We start from the raw sequence: 21,109 nt of genomic DNA on the forward strand, positions 1-21,109 counted from the left end.
ACTGACATTTATCAAATCTAAACCCTGCTCTGGACTGATGGGACTAAGTTTGGAAAATCATCACATTTTAAATTCCCTATACACTTACTTTTGACGCTTCGTTTCTGAATATGGTGTAACTGAGTCTAAATTCAAACCACAAATTTCCCATCGGAGGTGACCAGTGGTTAACGGCGGAGAATAAAAAGCAGCTCTTTCCTCCAAATTTTGAATTGGTGGTTTGTTGTGGCTCTCAACGTTTGGATAAAGACATTCATCTGAAACTGTGCGACAGCGATGTGATGTTTTGTTTTGAGTTATCTCTTCGCATTAAAAGCCCCCTGTTCAGTCAGAGACCATCTCTCCTTCCAGCATATGCTTGGCCTCTACTTGATGAATTATGTACCCTCACAAATTACCAGTCTTGCCACCCGTCTGGCAGCCAATTAAAATTTTAAGATACAGATGTTGTCGACATTCTGCTAGCTTTAGTTGGCACTTCATCTGAATGTGCTTTTTGATATGTGTGTGTAGTGAGTGTGTAACATTTGAAAGAGGAATCCATTACGTTAATGTGACAGAACCGGAAAATTAAAGAAGTCTAGTATCTTGAAATTCCTTTAAAGGCTGCCAACGTTAGTGTAGCCACACAGAAAGTTTTAACCTCGTCTTGTACCCATCCATACATTTTCTTCTGCTCATCCGTGTCACTGGGGCAATAGTCTAAGCAGAGCTGCCCACACCTCTCTCCCCCCAGCTACCTCCCCATGCAGCCCCATGTTTTCCCCAGCAAGTTGGTTTGTGCCAGCATCTCCTCCTAGTTGGATATGCCTGCAACACCTCACCTAGAACGCATCCTAGTCAGATGCCCATGCGAATCGGGTCCTTTCGATGTGGAGGAATAACGACACTACTCTGAACCCCTCCTAGCTCCTCACCCTATCGCTCGACACCCACCGTTTCTGTCTGTAGTCTCATTTTTTTTGGTCACTTCCCAGAGCTGAAGCCCATAGATGAGTGAGGAACTTAGATTGACCAGTTAATCAACAGTTTTGCTTTCACACTCAGCTCTCTCTTTACTACAATAGACAGGTGTCTGATATATTACAACAATCCCTGATTCATGTGTATTTACTCTATTTCTCTAGTTAATCTTACATTCATGTTCCACCCATAATTTCGTTGTACATGTACAATGACACTAAAGGGCTATTCTATTCTATTCTATTCTATGCTATTCTAGGCATTGCACTGGGCTATAAATGTGTACATGAATAGGTCTCTTGCAATGGCAGGCACAAAAGTGCAATAGCTAAGCTCTATAGTATTATTGAGATGTAAATTTCAGTTCTGCATGTGAAAATATTAACAGCTGAGCATTATAATTCATAAATTAAAACTATATATATAGTTTATAGTATAGTTTTTTATTTTTAATGACTACCCACCACTGAGTTTCACATATGCATATACATGCTTGTTTTGTATACTTGCATATGTGTCCACGGAAGTGCCAGCGCAAAAATATCAGCTTCAAATTATTTACCCATTTTAAACTGTGTGGATAGGCCAAGTAAAACCAGACTTGTAATAATTAATTTAAATCAGACTTTTTCGTGAATAATTTCTTTGAGTCAGGTTTCTTCTGATTCACTGCTCCTCAAAAACTTAAGGTTGGAATGGAAGGTGGAGCTACTGCTCATCTGCCTGAGATGACCATATTACTCAAGTACTTCTTTTAAGAAAGGTCAGTTGAGAGAAATGTTAGCAAACAAATATGCTGATGTCTAAATGGATATAGCACCCATGAACTTTATTTTGTACCCCGCGTGACAGAAAAAGCACTCATGTGTACATTATTTACATTGATCTTTGATAAATGCTGTACAACCCGTCATCCAGAAGAAAACAGAATCTCAATCCTGGCTCCCCAAATCATACAGGTCGAAAACAAAAAGAAAACCTGTGTGAAACTGAACACTGTAGTGTACTTGTGCATACGCTGCCCTTGTTGTTTGAAATTTTGGACATGTATAACACAAGCATCTAACATTGTGTCAGTATATGTATATATAACATAAGCTGAAGGAAGGTAGTAGTCTGATTGGCTGCTTGTACTGTATATCTAATGAAAAGCGAGTTCTGCTTTATTGTCCCTTAGTAGTTGTAGTATACAGCTCTACTGATTGATACCATAACATAGAATTCAATTTCTGTTATGAATAGGCCGTTTGGAAATGGCTTGTGTTACTGTTGCTGCTGTTGCTGACAGGGCTTTTCAAAACGCAGTTTATAAAATGCACAATAAAGTGTTACTACCCAGGTGAAACATGAATTCTGAGGTCTTTATATTCTGATACCAAATCAATCTTCAAACAATGAAGATTGGTGATAGATGGAAAATTCAAAGAATTTAATTTAGTGTTGTAAAACAACATACATTTGGATTTTTTAGCATTGTGATCTAATTTAGAACTGCATAAAGTTTGCTGAAAAGTATTAAAGGTTGTTGGAGCTGATATCTGGAGAGACATAGTGTTAAAAGGGTAGCGTTGTACCAGTGGTTTGTATGTACGTCCATTAATCCATTTTAAATGACAACATTCAAAGTTCAGAGAGGCTTCTTATGAAATTAGGAATAATACGAGGGTTCAAACTTTGGCCTGTAGACTTGACCAGCCAATGATTGAATCACCAACCTTTCACTTAGTAGATGACCTGCTCTACCTCCTGTCGCAGCAGTGTCTTCCAGCTGTTCTTTATTCACTTATCTTTTAAGCACCAGCCAAAGAGGGTGTTCAAAGAAAGAGAGCACTTAAGTTGTACTTGCTTTATTTAAATAACTACCACCTGACCACTTACTCCAATCATAATCATTTAGTTGTACAGTACATTACAAGATGTTATTATCATTGGTACTTATCCATCCATCTAGTGCTGGGCGATATGACGATATATATCGTGTGGACGATAGAAAAGTGTCTATCGTGCCATTTGTCTTCTATCGTTTCTATCGTTTCTAACACTAATTTTATAAATTATTACATAAAATATATCATTAACCCTTTACAACCGGTCGGAGCAGGCACACTCCGTTTTGCCTAACTATTTTTAAATCCCTGTAGAACTGGAACCACGTAAGGTAGCGCAATAATTGTTTTTGCATATGAAACCGTAGGAGTTGTACTTACATCTTATTCCATTAGCTTGCCCTAGGTCACGGTTTCCTTCCACATATAGCTTTGCAAAAATTGCATAAAAAGCACTTCCAGCAACAAAAACATAATATTCCAGACTTGCAGGAACAAAAACATAATATTCCAGAATCACGCTTTGCCGATCTGATCAGCTGTTCATAACACTTCCTACGTTGGAATATAAGTCAGCGCGAACTATCGCATGTCCGCCATTACCTGTCCGAAACCGGAAGTGATGTCATTTTCGCGGAAAATGTAGTTTTTTAGCTTCAAAGCCTATGTTGGTGTTTTTAAAAGTCATGTTTGACTTTATGCTTTTCTGTATTGTTTCTGGGATGCTTGGAACTCAAATTACACTGTTGGAAATAGTTTATTTTGATGCACATGCTGGTTTTTGCAAATTTGCATTTATTCATTTTCATTTTTCCTGTAGTATATAAAAATTTGTGTATCTCAAAAATACAACTATGAAGACACTCAAAATAAATTTCTCGTGGTTGGAAACTATTTTGTGCAACTTTTTGTATTTACAGTTTTGAGGGATAAGCCTCTTAAATTTCTCTAACTAGAAATATATGTAAAAAAAAAGATTTTCAATTTTTTTGTAGTTTATTACACTTTTTTGCAATTTATGTAGTTACTATGGACTTAATGCATACATATTATTAAAATTTGGGCTATAATGGTTGTATTGATATATATCAACTTGAAATGCTCCCACAAATGGCACTACAGCATGTAAAATGTAAAGATAAGCTCTGGCGGACTTGGTTCTATGGTAGGTCTTAAAGGGTTAAATAGCCTGTGCAAATATGTTAGTGTTGTCTTCTCACTATACATACTCTTAACTTTATGCAAGAGAAAATAAAGTATAAAAAAATGATATTTTTCGCAAAGAAACTCTGTCTTGTGGTTTTGCGACATGGTGCTGCTTTACGTGCACCCGGATTTGCGACATGCTTTACGGTAACTCAAAACAAAGACTGCACCCTCTCCACTCGCTGTTTACAGACTGCGTACTTTCTAGATGACCACAGGTCAGGTCGTATATCGTGATATATATCGTTATCGTGATATAAAATAATTCATATCGTGATAAATATTTTTCCATATCGCCCCACACTACATCCATCCATCCATAAATCCATCCATCCATAAATCCATCCATCCATCTATCCATCCATCCATCCATCCATAAATCCATTTATTTTCTTAATCACTTGTACAATTCACACTTGCAGATAACTGGCATTAGCTGAGATATGTTACAAGCCAAACAGGTTGCCAGGTTATCATATGTGTAACACAGAGAGACAATCATTCACACTCACATTCACAGCTACTGCCTATTTAGAATTACTATTAACCTAACAAGCATGTCTTTGGACTGCTGGAGGAAGCATTTAAATCCCATACCTAATGCATATGATTTAGCCTGTAATTACCCAGTGAGTGGATACTGTGTCGTTTTTGGAATAAAAAAAAGTTCTCGAGTCAGGAATGTATTTGCTTTATGATCCAGAGGCAACTTTTGGTACTAACATCCAAGCACAATGTGAAAAGTTTTCCCTCTACAAACATTTTGGCAACATCACAGCGGAGGTGAATGGAAGTTTGCTTTTGTTGAACACATCTCTTAATCCAATAAGCTTACTGTAGATACACCCTCTTTCAGAGTTGCAGTATCATAATTAATCCACAACCCATTTAGCAGTGAGTTGTACTTTCTGCAGCTTCACATAGAGATTAGTGAACCTGCTAATCTCCAATAAGAGACAAACTGTAATAAAAACTAGCCACATTGGGTCAAACCTCAGAGAAACTATAAGCCACAAGGCAGAACACTGGATCCCTGACTGGCCTATGAAAGTGCATTGACCGATCACGTTGTCATTTATCATTTTCCCCTGTCCAAATCATTGTTTTCATTTCCAATCTCTTTGACTGTCTGTGGCCCATCCCCTCTTTGATTTCATTATAGTAGAATTGGTGATCTTCATATTCCCCTCCTCCTCATCTGCAGTATCTTTCTCAGCCTTGAAACTTAACAGAGATGGAAACAAGCAGTTATATTCTACTTCACATATTTTAACAGCATTTCTCTGTGGGTTCCTTGGCAGACGTGATATGATCAGGGACTGTTATGAAATTTATTGCTGCTGTTAAAAAGGGAGTTTCAGGGATCCTTGAATAAACTACATAAACTACATAAAAGATCTATGTCTCTACCTTTATCTGTCTCTTCTCCCCTCTCTGCCTGGTGCATCTCCATACGCTAAGATTTATGAGTTTTAGAGATGTAATTAATTAATTCCTGGTCATCTTATTCCTCCCTAGTTTACATTTACATATTAAATTGAAGGTGAGCACTTTGTCTGCCATCTATACAATCTCTGCTCCCAGAGAGAGAGATAGATAATAAAGGGCTGAGTGGGAGAGACAAGCGCTAAAAAGAGGCTGAAAGACAAACATTTCCTCTTTTGTTTCGCTCTGCTGACCTTTTTCAAAACAAACTTATACTTCTTTAAAGAAAAGTCAGTTGAGCGAAATGTTAGCAAATAAATAAGCCGATGTCTAGATGGATTTAGCACCCATGGACTTTGTTTTGTACCCCACAAGAGAGCAAAAGCAGTGATGTGTATGCTATCTACATTGATCTTTGATAAATGCTGTGCAGCCTGTCGTCCAAGGGAAAACTGAATCTCAGTCCTGTCTCCCGATTTATTTATTTTGTTTTGCTGCTGATGATTTTCAGTAGCGCTACACTTGACTCTCAAACACTTTAATACCTGCTCGACACCAGTAGCAACCTTTTTGTCCCTGAGCTCTGCAGCTGAAGCAGAAAATGGGGCAAAAACTCTTCAGTCTGTCTGACTGATTATCTGTCTGACTGCCTGACTGCACGTTTGAAAAATTTACCCCGATACATTACGTGTCGGCCTGTTTAGCCACTGAAGAGCAGCACGACTGGGAAATAAATCCTAGCTCGCACAAGCATTATGGTGTGACTGACATGCAGTGTCCGGGTCCTTCGGTCAGCAGAAATTCATCTCATTAACTGGCAAGTTGCGCACACTCACACATTCGCAGACACATCATTCAAACACGCACCCTCGAGGCTCGGTCTTGGCAGTTTTAACACTGCTGCCCACAGACAAAAGGCAGCCAGCTTTCTGGACAGGCCACGACCATCAGCTCAGTCACCCAACATGTGTTTAAATTTATTACATTTTGCCTCAAGAGTCAGCATCAGAACGCAGAGTAAAGCAGATGGTACAGCATCGTACCCAAAGGCTGGAAACTTTGTCAGTTGGACAGGTCATTATTTGAAAATGTTATTTTTCTGGCTGTAAAAGTTTTTCTTGTAGAAAGTTAGAGATCTTTCTTTTTCTTCCATTTTATAGAAAGAGAAAACAGTAGAATTCAAAAGAATACAAACATAAAACTCAACAAAATTGGATCCTGTTTTAAAGCCCATCTCAGGATGCAATAGAGCTAGGTTAGGTATAGTTTTTAAAACATAGTGGGGTTTAGCCAATGCTACAATAAAATAGTATGCATAAAAATTGTACGTCTTTTGCCTTACTCAAAAGCTCTAAATATCCTATGGAACTGTGGGAGGAGTGAATAACATACAGCTACCTAACTGCTACAATACACACTTAAAAATGATTCTTGGCCCTCGTAAACATGAACCAATAATTTGAGTAAAATGTTACTGAAATATATCAAATCAAGCTTATTTATGCAAATCTTTAATCAGTAAAATATACTTGGTATAAGCTTCCCAATCAAATATATTACATTTGATTCCATTTAATGTAACATTTTAATTTGTACTTATGTAAAAAAAGTTTTTTTTACATGTCATCAAAGTACTGTTTAGGGAAACATAAACATTTATTGGAGTGCACACCTGGCATGTCTTTTTTGGATTGAAGCCTTTTTCCAGGAAAGGGTTTTCCTCTTAAGGTCTTTATACACAAGTCATATCATTCAGAGAAACCATTTTGCCTTCCCTGCCTGCCGCCGCATGGATTTTTTACTAGCCATGTGTGCATTCGTCACAGCGTGAAGTGCTCCAACCTCAGCTGAAGTTTGACTGTACAAATTACTGAGTGCTGCACTGTGCTCTGCTTAGTGCAAGCCATTGGAAATAATGGCTTTCAGAGCACAGTAGTGCCTTTGTCATTTCCTGTCTGAAAGCCTCATTAGACTTGAAAGGATTAGTTGCTCAATCAAGAGAAACTCAGTCAGATATGCTGATAATTAATAATTCAGGTAGTTTTGCTTGTAAAAAATGACAACTCATTTGCAAACTGAGAACTTTAGATGTTTTTTTTTATTATTCAATGTTAAGTAAATGCCGCTGAGTTTTTGTTCAGCTAAAAGAGAATTTCCAAAAGCCATCTTGTGCCTTTGGAAATCACTGTGGTCATTTTTTATTAGAATCATTTCATGACATTTCAATGACCAGTTAACCACCTTGAATGAAATTGCCTGATTTAAGTTCTGATTTAAACCAATATGCATCTGAGTAAGTAATGACCTGTTTTAATACCACATGTAAGTTTTACACAGGTTTCTAGACTTGCTGGAAACTTACTGGAAACTTTATTAGGAACACTAGTACTGGTTTGGACTCTATTGCCAGTGCAAAATTTAAGCATCAGCCCATCTGCTTTAATGTTTGATGTGTTGTGTGTTCAGAGATGTTCTCCTGCACGGTTGTAACAATTATTTGAGTTATTCTTTGCTTCCTATCAGCTCAAAGCAGTCTTGCCACTCACTCTGAACCCTTGTATCAACAAGGCATTTTTGCCAAGAGAACTACCAGTCACTGGATATATTCTCTTTTTATTCTCATTTTTCAAAATGTCTATCTACCAAAGTGGTACATGAGTGTATATGTCATGTTGGATTGGATTTTAAAAACTGACATATATGGTCGCCTGGACTTATTTTGTAATTTTGGCTCTGAAAATGGTTGAGGAGTTGGTAATGTGAAGTGCACATGGTAAAATCTAATTGGACCTTTGTTTCTGTGTCCAGACAGCAGTGTGCTGTGAATGATTTGTGCTACAGTAATGCTTATCTTCTCTTCTTTACAAAACCTTTTTGTCTTTAGCACAGATGCTAACATAGTTACAGTCATTTAAAGAGCACTTGTAAAACGGGCCCACCGGACGGATAATTAAAAACATAAAATCCTCCCATTTCTTTAAGTGATGGCAAAGATGGTCTTGCTTTCGCTTGTATTTGAAGACAGAGTTGTTAGGACAAGAATAATTTTTCCAGGTATGCAAAACCTCCTCTGATTGTCTAGTGTGTCTGTCTTTTTAACCTGTAGAGAAACTATGAGCTGACGTTCATTCAGAATACCAGCATTCATATACAGATATCTATTACCGCCTCTGTGTTTCCCTCTAATTCTTTTTCTTTTCATCAGAAAGTCTCGTGCCTTTCAGGATTTTTATCATCATCTTCAACCTCATCTCCTCCTTTTCTCCCATTGATTGGAAAAGCTATAAACCTTCAGTACGATTTGCCTGTGGGAATGCTCTAAGTGCTCCCTCTCTCTCTCTCTCTCTCTCTCCTTTTGCTCACATGTTCATTGCATTGTGTATTCCCACTTGCCTTCTCATTCTATCATAAATGCTTTTTAAATCACTTGACTGGAAAATTGACTTGGCATGTCAATTTGGCTGAACCGCCCCAGTCAAGGCTTGGTGTTTGTTTGCGCCTGTAGATGCTTTTATTGTTGATTCTGTTTTTGCCAAATCCTCATGTGTACTTCTTTCTCTGCTGAGAGAGAACTCCTAAATTTATTTCACTGCTATTAAACCAGGCATTTCAAATACGAACAAGGTCACAGAATACTGAAAATGCCAGTGGAAGATCGATGATGCCCAGTTTGATTTTATGCAGCAAATGGTACAAAAAGTCACTGCGCGGAGTCGAAATGCACAGCTTCAATTAATAACACTTCACCTGTTCCTGTTTAAATAAGAAGCCAAAATATTAATGTTATTTAACAGCACAAAGCCATTATTTTAATGAAAAAAAAAGATTTATTAGTGTAATTAAAATGAACTTAAGATGATTTGGCTTCATCCTAAAGTATTTCTTTCTTATCTAACTTCTATCTTCCAGGTCGCTGAGGCTTTCCACATTTAACGCTGCGAGACTAAAGAGGACCGTGTTCACCATCCAACAAAGTCTGATGGACCCGTGAGCAGACATGTGAGAAGAGATCAACCCAACAGACATGTCAGCTGACGCTTTACACTTTTGTTCTTTACACTGATGAACATCTGTGCCATCACTGGTATCGGCACATATTTAGAGGTTTGCAGCACTAGCTACTGAGGTGGACTGCCTTTTAATTCTGGCATCAGCCATAGTTTGATACTTTGATGATGGCCAACTAAACCCTTTACCACATTTTCATATGAGTATGTTCACAAAGCCACTTTATTTTGTAGTTTAAATTGATCTATCCATGCTTTTCACCAGGATCAAGGAGTGCTGTGATAAATAGAAACTATAGCATTTAGTACTTTTTGTCATGCAGGGAATCTCAGGACATGCCAGAAACAAGCTGGCTGATCACATTTTGAGAAAAGCAGGCGTAGGTGATGGTGTACCTTGCCCCTTCTCATCAGTAATCCCATGACCCCTGCTGAAGTCAGATAGTTGAGTATGAAATAACCTCATCAGAGATCTAACAGTAGCCTGATTTTACCCACATGTCCTTCGGGATTAGCGCATGCCCCTAACCTGGCCACGTCAGCGTTGTCGTGGCTGGCCGCCGCAGGACAGTCGTCTTCCTCTGCCATGACCCGGCTGATGTTGGGCCGGACTCTGGAGCGCATCTGTAAAGGCGTGCTGCTGCTCTGCCTGCTCCATTTCCTCATCATGATGATCCTGTACTTCGATGTGTACTCGCAGCGCTTCGACCTCTTCAGTCGCTTTAACAATGGCCGCAACGGATCCAGGAGCAATGTTAGTGGGGCAGGGAGCGGACATCATTATTACTATTACAACCTCTCCAGGCCCAACACCACATTAGCCAGCTACCTGGCCACAGGCGAGCAGCTGGTGCCAAGTGTGCAGCCGGAGAACACTCAGACACCGTCTCCCAAACCACTGCCACCGTGTCCTGAAAACCCGCCTGGCCTTGGTGAGTAATAATGTCACAGACTTCTCCTACATTTCCCTCGCTTTTTTCCAATTCTTTTGTAGTTACAATAACATAATGAGTTGTTTTCACCCCAGAACACACACACACACACACACACACACACACACACACACACACACACACACACACACACACACACACACACACACACACACACACACACACCCTTAATATGTTTTCACAGATTTTCTGATTGGTCAGTGTAGTCACTCCTCACATGTGCATTATGTACAAACAGGTAGATTTTTTGTCTTTATTGTCAAGCTGTTGGCGGTGACTTTAAATATGGTGGAGCTACCCAGGAGAAATTTCACAGTTGCCTTTAACAAAAATGTGAGATTTAAAACATTCCTGTCTGTAGTTGTGTTTGTCTGTGACACTTCCTCTTGGGAGGCGAAACCATGGGATCTGACGCAGCAGTTTGCCGATTCTACTTTATCTGGTCTGTCTTTGTCATGTAGCCAGGAAGCTAACTGTAGATAGACAGGATTCTGCATATATCAGGGGGATGTCTTGTGAAAACATCGATGACACGAACAGATGTGGAGCAGACATCTGTGTGCATCTCTGTTTGATCTGACTTTTAATGCAAAATGAATCTTTTGAAGATGTGAATTTTATGCCTGAGAACAAGAAAGATTTCATGATCATATTTTCTAGGAGAAGCTTTTCCCTTGTAACTCCTGCTTTTAATATAATATGTGTGGACTAGCATTTAGTTTTTGTTGTGCTTACACTGTACTCTTCATCTCCTATTATAACTCAGTTTAGCTCAAGTCAGATCTAAGTTACGGTGTACACAAGTTTGAGGTTTAATTTTCTGCTTTTACAGTTGTTTCTCATTTAGCTTTTTCTGATAATACGTAGTTTATTTATTTATTCTTCATCCAGTTTGCTTGTACTGTATACTGAGTAATTGTATAACTAAACCAGGAGGATTTGCACATCATTCATTAGAGTAACGTTAGATGCAGATGTAGTTAGATGAGCCTTCGATCAGAGCTTAAAGCTGTGTAGGTACTACTTTATATTCTGTAAATAAATGCATCTCCAATTAGCAAAAGAGCAAGTGTAACCATAATTTTGTTTTTCTGGGTCAGCTTGCAACATAAAATGGATTTAATGTCAACAATTTACAATGTGGTATTTCAACCTTATAGACTCACAGTGGAGCTATTAATTCATGCAGTGAGACACGTGAGCTGACACAAACACAAACACACAGCAGCACAGATGAAAGCGGAGGGTGCAGGATCAGTTTCAAAAGAGTCCTGCATTTTTTTAGTTGTTTAGTGTTCTTAGTGTTATAATAAAAATGTTAATATAATATATAAAGTAGTAATGTTTCTTGTATGGCAACAAAAAAATAAATGTGTTAGAAAAAGAATGTGGGCTCATCACCCAGAAGCTTAAAAACAAAGGAAAGGCTCTATTTTAACATTATTTTAACCTGATTTACTCAACCTAGTTAGTTAGTAGCTTTGGTTTCTTATGGCTCAGTCACATTAGAGTTAAAACAGAGGGGCGGGCTCCTTGCGAGAACAAATTACTGTTTGCCTGGTGGTTGCATTAAATGTTTCTGCTGTCAAAGACTAAATGCAAGTACTTGTAGTGATTGCACAAGTGGTGGGAGGTAACCAGTCACATAACAACTGTGGTCTGGTGACTGGTCGGACTGTCTGCAGTCATTTTCAGACAGGTTGTCTAAGGTTTGCAAATGTATTTCTATAAATATCAACAGGTTGCCAGCACTTTGCAGTCGATCTGAATCAGTGTGAACCGATGTGAACAACCTGTCTGCGATCCGTCCGTCTGCGATAGAGGACGGGACTGGACTGGTTGCCAACTATCTGTATGTCATTTTGTAGTTGAATCTCTATGAAATGTGAATTTCTGTGTATGTACATAGCAAGTGGTTTGCTACAGCCACAGACTTGTAATTTTTGCTGATTTGTCATAGTTAATTGCTACCTTGATGCCATTTAAATGCAAACTGATAGCAGACTGACTCTGTCTTTGTCATGGAGCGGCTGTGTGGCAGGCAGGGAGTGGACCCAAACGCAAGCTCGCGGAGACAGGAATGAACTCAAAACGCAGCTTTATTGCTGGACAGGAAGACCATACAAACTAAACTGGAAACTAAACATATTGCACGGGGAAACACACGGCCATGTATGAGGGAGAACGCGACACAGAACTGAGGGAGACGCAGACCTAAATACACAGAGGGTTAACGAGGGGAGTGGGAGCACACGAGGAACACAGGTGACACTGATAATCATAACAAGACGAGGCAGGAGTAAACGCAACACTGACGGGAGACTGTCAAAGTAAAACAGGAAGTACAGAGGTTCAGACAGGAGGAGAGAGAGCACGGGGAGAGCACAGACATAACGGGCTGGGGAAAACATGGAATAAAACACAAGGAGAGACGAGGGCTCACAGATACACAGAGGGGCACACAGGGGGTAAGAGTAACCAGGGGGAAAACACATAACAACGTAACAGAGCAGGAACCATGGCCTAAATACAGAACAACATACTAAAAATACAAGAACCAAAAATGCTGGGCCAACACGGCCCAGGATCATGACAGTCTTATTTCCATTTTATCGCCACGTTGCCACACTAAAGTCAGTTTAAAGACGCCATAGTCATTTTCTCCATTTTTAAAGCAGTTATTTCAAAGCTAACATGAGACCTTCATTGAAAACATGGTTACAGTAATTTTTGTAATGTTGAGATCATAAACCACTGTTTTCTCTAGTGTAACTGCAGAATTATCCATCTAAAAAAAACAGAATTTAAAAGTTAAAAAAATAAAACTGAAACTCAGTGAAGACATCGTCTGATGGGAAGACGGCTTCTTGGTTCCAAACCTTCTGACTTGCATATCAGTGAATTCAGTTTACAGCCAGTATGTTTTTTAGGAGACTGGCCGGGTTGCCCTGTGAATGCACCATGGGACTGTAAACAGTGTGGACTTTGTAAGACTTCCCATCGTCAGCAAAAAGATTTTAAGACACACATGCACACACAGGGAGGCAGTAACGCTTAGACGAATAACTTTGGGAATAGGTGGAAAATATTCGATATGTATGTAAAACAAGCTGCACACAGGGCACCTTCACTTGCTTACACACACACATCATCATTATGTATCCACCCAACAAATCTGAGGTCGATAGAGTCACACTAAGCCTGGGGTTCACTAAATCCATAATTACATAGTGGTCACACACTTACTTCACACCCACATGCAGACACACACACACACCCTTTCTGTCATGAATACTTACTGATAAATAGAGCTCAGGAAGGAACTCCGACTGTCATTATTTCACATTAGCTAAAGTAGGCTTGACCTGCGATCTGAGTGCTGCTTATCTCAGCATCATTCAATTCATCCTAATGAGTCAAAACAAAAACTGCTATTAGGCTCAGCTCTGTTTGAATATTTACTTTAAAGTCCCTTTCCTTTCAAAAAGAGAAGAAGGACTAATTGTTGTGCCGGTTGTTGGATGTTTGTTCCTCACTATCCAGTTTGATACGGCAATATTTCTTTAAAATTATCATCAGAAAGAAAACTTTCATTGTGCTGAAAGTCAGTCTCAGTTTAAGTGCGTTTATGTGTCTTTTTTTGTGGTTTCTTTTCTTTCTTTGCATATTTGTTACACTTGTTTCTGATCGTCAGCCTCTATCCTCTATCATTCTCTGTATTATTGTTGGGTCTTTACCTTACAATATAAAGGGCCTTGAGGCAACTGTTGTTGGGATTTGATGGAGTATATAAGTACAAAAATATAAGTTTTAAAAAAGCTATGATCTGAAATACATCACTGTGACAAATATTCAAAAAAGAGAAATCAGGAAGTGGGTCAACCCTTTTTTTGCAGCACTCTGTTCATACAGTAAGAACAGACTTTTCCAGCAGTTTTTAAGTTGAGAATCTCTTTTTCTTCATAGTTCAGTGAGGGAGAAAGAGTAGGTGGACTTTTTAAATATTTACCTCGAAATGAAAATGTGTTATTTGATATTACTCTTTTAAACTTGCTGTCTTTCATGTGGTTTAAGTTAAGCCTGCAGTTCAGAGAAAGGTAAAAAAAAGTTTACTTTTTGCTCTAAACTTTGAATGGAAGCAGTTGGTTTTCACTTTATGCAAACTCTTTATTTTTAATTCTGTTTGTAATCGATGTATGTCTTTATCAGGCGTATATTTATTATAATTGCGAGTTAAGTATTGACAGTTTTAGACTGTGCACATAGTCACAACACAAAAATTAACATTGAACAATGACTAAATGTATAGAGACAGTTTAATTAGGGAATTATGTCACTTTTAATTAGTGCCGGACCCCACCCTTTTCTTCCAGGAAACATCTGAGGTGATAGTTTGGATTATTTCGTCCTCCTGAGTTGCTGCAGCCACACAATCCTGTATTCTTTGGCACATATAGTCAACAAATATATATATATATGAGGTTAATATACAACATTGTATATTTATATTTCTTTTGTTAAAAAAAACCCTCGAAACATCTTCTGATGAAATAAAAAAACATGTCTCTTTTTCTTTCCCACCTGTTCCATTTGTAAATGAGCTTAGTAAACTTAATCCCTCGTGAACAGTGGGGGGTGGGGGAGTGAACATCTTTCTCTTTTTTTCACTGATTGCTTTTCTCATTTGATAATGAGGTTTGTAACGTGCTTTGAAATTGGGAGTGAGAGATAAAGCTGTCAGGCTGATTTGTCTGAAGCTGAGGTTTGCCGATTCCATTATTTGGCCTGGAATTGGCTGTCACTGACACTGGATTTGGCATTCATACCAGGCACAGGTGTACTCTTGTAGCTTATCTCTGCCTTTTCTCAGTGATGAAGTGGCTGCCTTGGGGCTGTAATGAGCAGGAAGGCATAGAAAGACTGAGCGAGTCTGTTTTTCAGTCACAGGTGCACAGAAAGCGTGAGAGTGATCTAATGGATGGCGGTATGATGGTTTGTATGAAGTACGACAGAAAGAGAGGCGGGATGGACTGAAGGAAGGAACAGCAGGTGGAGAGGTGAGGGGGTGTAGAGTGAGAAAGGGAGATGTTGGACAGTGGTATACACAAACACACACACCACACACACACACGCACGCACACACACACACACACACACACACACACACACACACACACACACACACACACACACACACACAAACTCACATAGAAAGTGAGTGAAAAGGGGGGAGAAACAAACAAGCAAGTCCTTGGCTGTCCCACAACACCAGCTGACAGGTGCTTCCTGTATGAGTGGCTAGCATCCACAGTTTATATCCTGAATGTGTGCGTTTCTGTTTGTGGCCGTGTGTTTGTGTTTATTAGTGTTAGCTGGCTTGTGGATTTGCAAACCACCAGTTCCTTATGAAAATTCTTATATAGATATTAAGAAAATACAGATTAAGGTGTTCATGTTTGTCACTTAAATGCAATTTCTCTGTAAAAATGAAGAAAAAATATGTGGATATAATATGAAAATCACAAACACTGTTTTTTAGTTGACATGCAATGTTTTTGGTTTTGAGTGCGAGTACCTGAGTGTAAGTGAGGGCTGATGGTGAGCTAACTTTAATTCTTGTCTGTATTGTTTTAGGGTCCTTATCTTACCTTAAAGCACCTTGAGATGACTGTTGTTGTGATTTGGCACAAAAAAACAAGTCAGTCAGGTTTTATGTATACAACATGTACGCTACTTGGTCCACTGATGCCTGGTCTGTTATTTGAGCCTGTTGCTATGTGGTAACTATGCAATGTGATAATTTCATGTTATGCACACGTCATGTTGCCGTCAGGATGTTAAAGTGACACTATCTCACTATACGTGTTACAGGTGACTAAATCCTAAAGTCTCTGGTAATTGGCTAGAATTTCAATAGACTGAAATATGACATCTGACAGATTAGTAGGAGTTAACCTGAAACTTGGAGGCATACATTTGGCTGTATGTAAGTGATGGTTGTGTAAATGACGATGAATGTATTTACACTAAATGCATTTTTTAAATTTGTAATTATGATTTTTTTATAATAACAAAATTTAATAATTTATTAATATTTTTATTTATATTTAAGATAGCTTTATGGTCTTGTGCCGTATTTAGTTTTCTATTTTTACTGCTTTTCAATGCTCTTTCTTCTTATTTATCTCAGTTTCGCCACTGATCTTTTTCTGCTGCTTCTTCTTGATTATTTGATGAGAGACTAGCCTCACATTAAAAATAGGTGTCTTTTCGCTGCATATTGATATGCACTGTCACGTTTTTAGTTTTGATTTGTGGGTTTTAAGTCCCGTATGCATTTTTCTCTGTGCACAAGTTAAGTTCAGACAAGTTCATGTATGTGAATTCTCCTCACGTCCCTGCATTTATTCCTGCTGTTACTCATGATGTCCCATGTACAAGACATGAGGATGCTTGAGCACACACCCAGACCACACACACATGCACTGAGAGCTCAGTGGGAGGTTAAAAGCTATTTCCCAGGCCTTGTTTTAATTGGATGCTCCATTGGGTTTTTTCAATCAAATGTAATTAGCAGGAATTAGCCATCTACTTCTGCATCGTGCGAAACTGCAGTTGATCCAAAACAGGATACACCTGAGTTGCAGTTGTCCACCAAGACATAAATACTAAAGTCACTAAAATCTGCACTGTTAGCATCATAAACGTACAAATACAGACATTTCACTATGTCTTCCTGGAGGTAGGTGATTTAGTATTGAATGGCATACCAGAATTGTAGTGGTATTGCCTAGCAACGGGTTTCTGGATATTGGTCAGACCATTAAGAACGGTGGATCAAGGACATTGGTATCAATACTTGCTACGTTTAATCAGTGTATGTGAGTGTAATTAATAGTTCTTTTATTTTTCTTCCAGTTTTTTTAGTTTCTTCTCATTTTTGTTCTATTTTAATGGTTTAGGTTATGTCATTAAGTTTTAATGTTTGTTTTTGTTCTTATTTATGCATTATGTTGTCAAAAGACCTGTTCTTTCTTCTTTAAATGCTTTGTGTTTCTCTACGTTGTAATTTCCACATCTGTCATGCTATTGCATCTCACTTTCTAACACCCTCCATGCTTACGCCACTTTTTTCAGTTTTTACTTGTCACATGACTAAAAAATCTATTTAGAAATTGAGAAAATATATTAATTTGTTAATAATTTTTATAGTTCCTTGTCCTGGAAGGACTCTTCCCTACATCCAGCAAAGAGTCATGGATGTAGGGAAGGAAGACATGCAGAGAGTTGGTGTGACAGAAGAGGGATAGTGTGAGATTAAGGCAGGTGGTCCACTGTGGCAACCGCTAAAGGGAGCAGCTGAAAGAGAAGACGTAGGTTAGCTCATTTACCTCGTGTTAGTGTCTACAAGTACAGGGGGTTGCTCTATTTGATTTGCAAGTTAGTGAAAAAAAAGCTGTGAATCACTGAGCTGCTTAATGTACAAAGACTAATGTAAAAGTGCTAAATATAAGCAGAAATCCTAGGACAGTTGCATTTGATTCATTTAGTTGCTGTCAACTAAGCAGGACATTTTTGAAGGCTGGGACAAGGATCATCTAACTGAGACCTTGTCTTTATACATTCTGCATCTGAATGGGATGATTCTTTGATGTGTCCTAGCTGAAGAGTTTTGGGCATATCCTACGGAGAGGAGGCTCTGGGACAGACCCAGGACACACTGGAGAGATTCCCAGCTGACTTGGGAATGCCTTGGTGTCTGGATGATTTGGAGGAGAGGCTGGGGAGAGGATAGTTAGTGCATATCTGCTTAGACTGCTGCCCCAGCAACCTGGATAAGAGGCCGATGGATGGATGGATTACTCACATTAACATATAACCCTCTGAAGTTCTTTGTTCAGTTTACCCCATCAAAATGAAATAAATGTAAAATGTTTTCCATTTGCTTTGTAAATAACAATTATTAAACAGCCTCAGGAAAGAACATGTTATTGCCTATTATATTCATACTGATTCGTTTTGAATGGTGAGATGTGATCTATACACCAAAAAGCTGGATCACTAGATCTGCTAATGACACAGAAAAATGGAGAAATTGAAGATTTTTCCATTCAAATTCTTGAGCATCAACCCAAACATTAACAGTTAAACATTCAATTGAGACACTATTAATTTGTGAAAAAAAGTTAGAGATGGGGTTAGGTAACCCACATCAGACCTCTGCTGTGGTCATAGGAATGCCACCACCTTTGTACCCAGTGTCTGCTCCCTCTATAGAAGAGAGATTCAATAGATCCTTGGAGTATTCCTTCCACTGGCCAACTATATCACGCTGAGGTCAACAGCCCACTATGCCCACAACTCTTTGCTCTGCAGTACAGCTACAGACACTCTACAGAGAACATGGCTTAAATGAGGTGGAATTGTATATGTAATTTGAAACACTGATTAGATGAATGCTGGTTACATCCAGCGGAGAATGCTTACATGTGTTTGTATGCATGAAATAAAAAAGATATAAAATACAGATAGAACCTTATAAGCACTATTGTATAAGCTTGAACATGCAAAAATGCACAATCAAGCATATTTATAATAACTGACAAGCTTGAACTGTTTGCAGAAACAAATACATTTGTACATTATGCAGACCCCTTTTCCCACTTCTGAACCACAAATGCTTATTTTATTCATAGCCAGCGAGTAATTTCAACAGAATGACATGTCCCTTGTAACTTTGACTTATGTATGTCCACTGTGGGGAAAGCCCATCAGGCAGGCTTGAATAATTTTTCACCCTCCCTCATTTTTTTAAGGCCAGGCTTGAATCCAGGGAGGTCCTTATGCCCTTACCTTCCTGCTGCTCAGTGAACAGTGGGTTTGTAGCACAGCATGTTTTATTACCTTTCTCCTACATTTTTAATGGAGGGTTTAAATAGAAATACTTAGGTTTAGAACAATGCCCTGTGTTAGCACAGTCAGTGGAGCTCTGGAAACATACATTATGTTTTTTAAGTAAACCTTGCAGGGAGACAAAATTCTTTTATACTAGACAATTTGATCTGACCTCTGAGGCAAATAAAAGATATGAAAGAACCCATGAAATGAATAATTCTCCATACGTCATCATCCTTTGGATTAAAAGGAAGAGGAAATAATAGACTCAAAGTTCCTTCTGATTGGTCGTTCTTGGCTGTTCACATGTTTATGTTAAGGTGACTGTAACATCATGCCCAAAGCATGTTTGGATGAGTCATGGAGACTACACAGAAAAGACGTGTAGATGGTGAATGTGACACTTTAGAAGATTTTGTCTTTTTCTTAAGTAAAACCAGTGTGCAGTGTTTGTGGGGATGACGTTGCAGTGAAGTCATGGGATGATTAGGATTCTGTAGATACTGATGTCTGTACTGATTTTGTTTTTTGATTAGAGGTTACCAGTCCAACTTTTTCCCTTTCTTGTCTGGATTTGACCTGCAAGCAGTACACAATCATTCCTTAATGTCTGTTCAATTTCAGACGTAAGGCCGTTAGACACCAAAAGCATTGGGTAAAACCGACACATTATCCTTAATTTTCCAAATTTGAGCTTGACGTGTACACCAATTGAGTTGTGTCTTTGCAAAAATTCATCCTCGTACAATGCACTGTGAAAAAAATGGAGTTTACATCAAGCAATGATGAACTGGTGTCTTATTTTACTAAACAATTCGTAAGAGAAAGCAACCATAGTTAGAATTTTATGGTTTGATCCAGGAGTTGAAGGTGTATCATGATTGCTTTCGTGCATATTTTAAAATGTCAGTGGGGCAGTTTAAGCTCTTGTTGGAAGAACTGGGACCATATCTGAAGAAGCAGAGAAACCATTTCAGAGCCAACTGCGAGCCGTGCAGTGACACAACAACAATCAAATGTTCCGCCATGTTGGAAGCTTTAATTGTGCTCCGCTACAATCTGAAAAAATAGATCTCGTAAATTCGTTCTGCGTAAATATGCATTCAGTGTGAACAGCTGCATTAATAGGAGAAAAAGGGGAGTCAGAAAAATATTTTTAACAAATGTAATATTTGCACAGATTTTACACATCTGGTGTGTAAAGGCCTTTATTGTGATGCTGGCGATTGGATAACTTGTTTTAAGCTTTAAAATTTTATAGTTAACAGCCATGTGGTGTTCCTCTGCTTTTCCCTGTGTCATTTTCCCTTATTAAAGGATTGATAATGTCATGACGTTGCTACACTGAACACTTTTAGATTTATTTTTGTAACACTAGCAAGAGCTGCCTCGAGGTTAAGACTGTTTCTTGTGGTTGTTGGGTTTTTTTCTTTTTTTTTCTCTGGTCTGTTCCATCAGCATTAAGTCTATAAGGTTGCACAGAAGCCCGTGCACCACCTGCTTTTGTAAGGTGGTCTAAGAAGCTGCAGAATTTTATTGCTTTTTTATTGTATTTTTCTTGAGTCACATGATTCGTTTCTTTTGGATGGTTTGTTGAATTTTTATGCAGCAAGAGATTCTGATAGGGAAATTCTTTTTGTTTGTTTCTCTGTAGCCTGCAGTGAACTATCAGGCAGAAAACAAAGGTGAGGGTTTCCAAAGGCTTAGGTTTCGCTCAAACTTGACTCACTCAAAGCTGGAAAATCAGCACAAAGAAACATCATCATCATCATCATCATCATCATTAACATCTGAAAATAAGACACTGTGTCACAGAGAAGCAGTTCCAGTCATC

General features: G+C 38.6%; 1 protein-coding gene across 1 annotated transcript in view; it reads left to right on the forward strand.

Annotated features, from left to right (window-relative positions):
- Positions 1–21,109, forward strand: part of b4galt2 (UDP-Gal:betaGlcNAc beta 1,4- galactosyltransferase, polypeptide 2) — a 225,993-nt gene that overhangs the window by 21,445 nt on the left and 183,439 nt on the right. Inside the window, exons 2-3 of the mRNA XM_063462205.1 lie at positions 9,330–9,419; positions 9,943–10,359. Coding sequence (XP_063318275.1) covers positions 10,014–10,359 — 346 coding nt within the window. The 5' untranslated portion in view covers positions 9,330–9,419; positions 9,943–10,013. The remainder of the gene's footprint in view (positions 1–9,329; positions 9,420–9,942; positions 10,360–21,109) is intronic.

The sequence above is a fragment of the Pelmatolapia mariae genome, linkage group LG18 (genome assembly GCF_036321145.2).
Source record: "Pelmatolapia mariae isolate MD_Pm_ZW linkage group LG18, Pm_UMD_F_2, whole genome shotgun sequence".
NCBI lineage: Eukaryota > Metazoa > Chordata > Actinopteri > Cichliformes > Cichlidae > Pelmatolapia > Pelmatolapia mariae.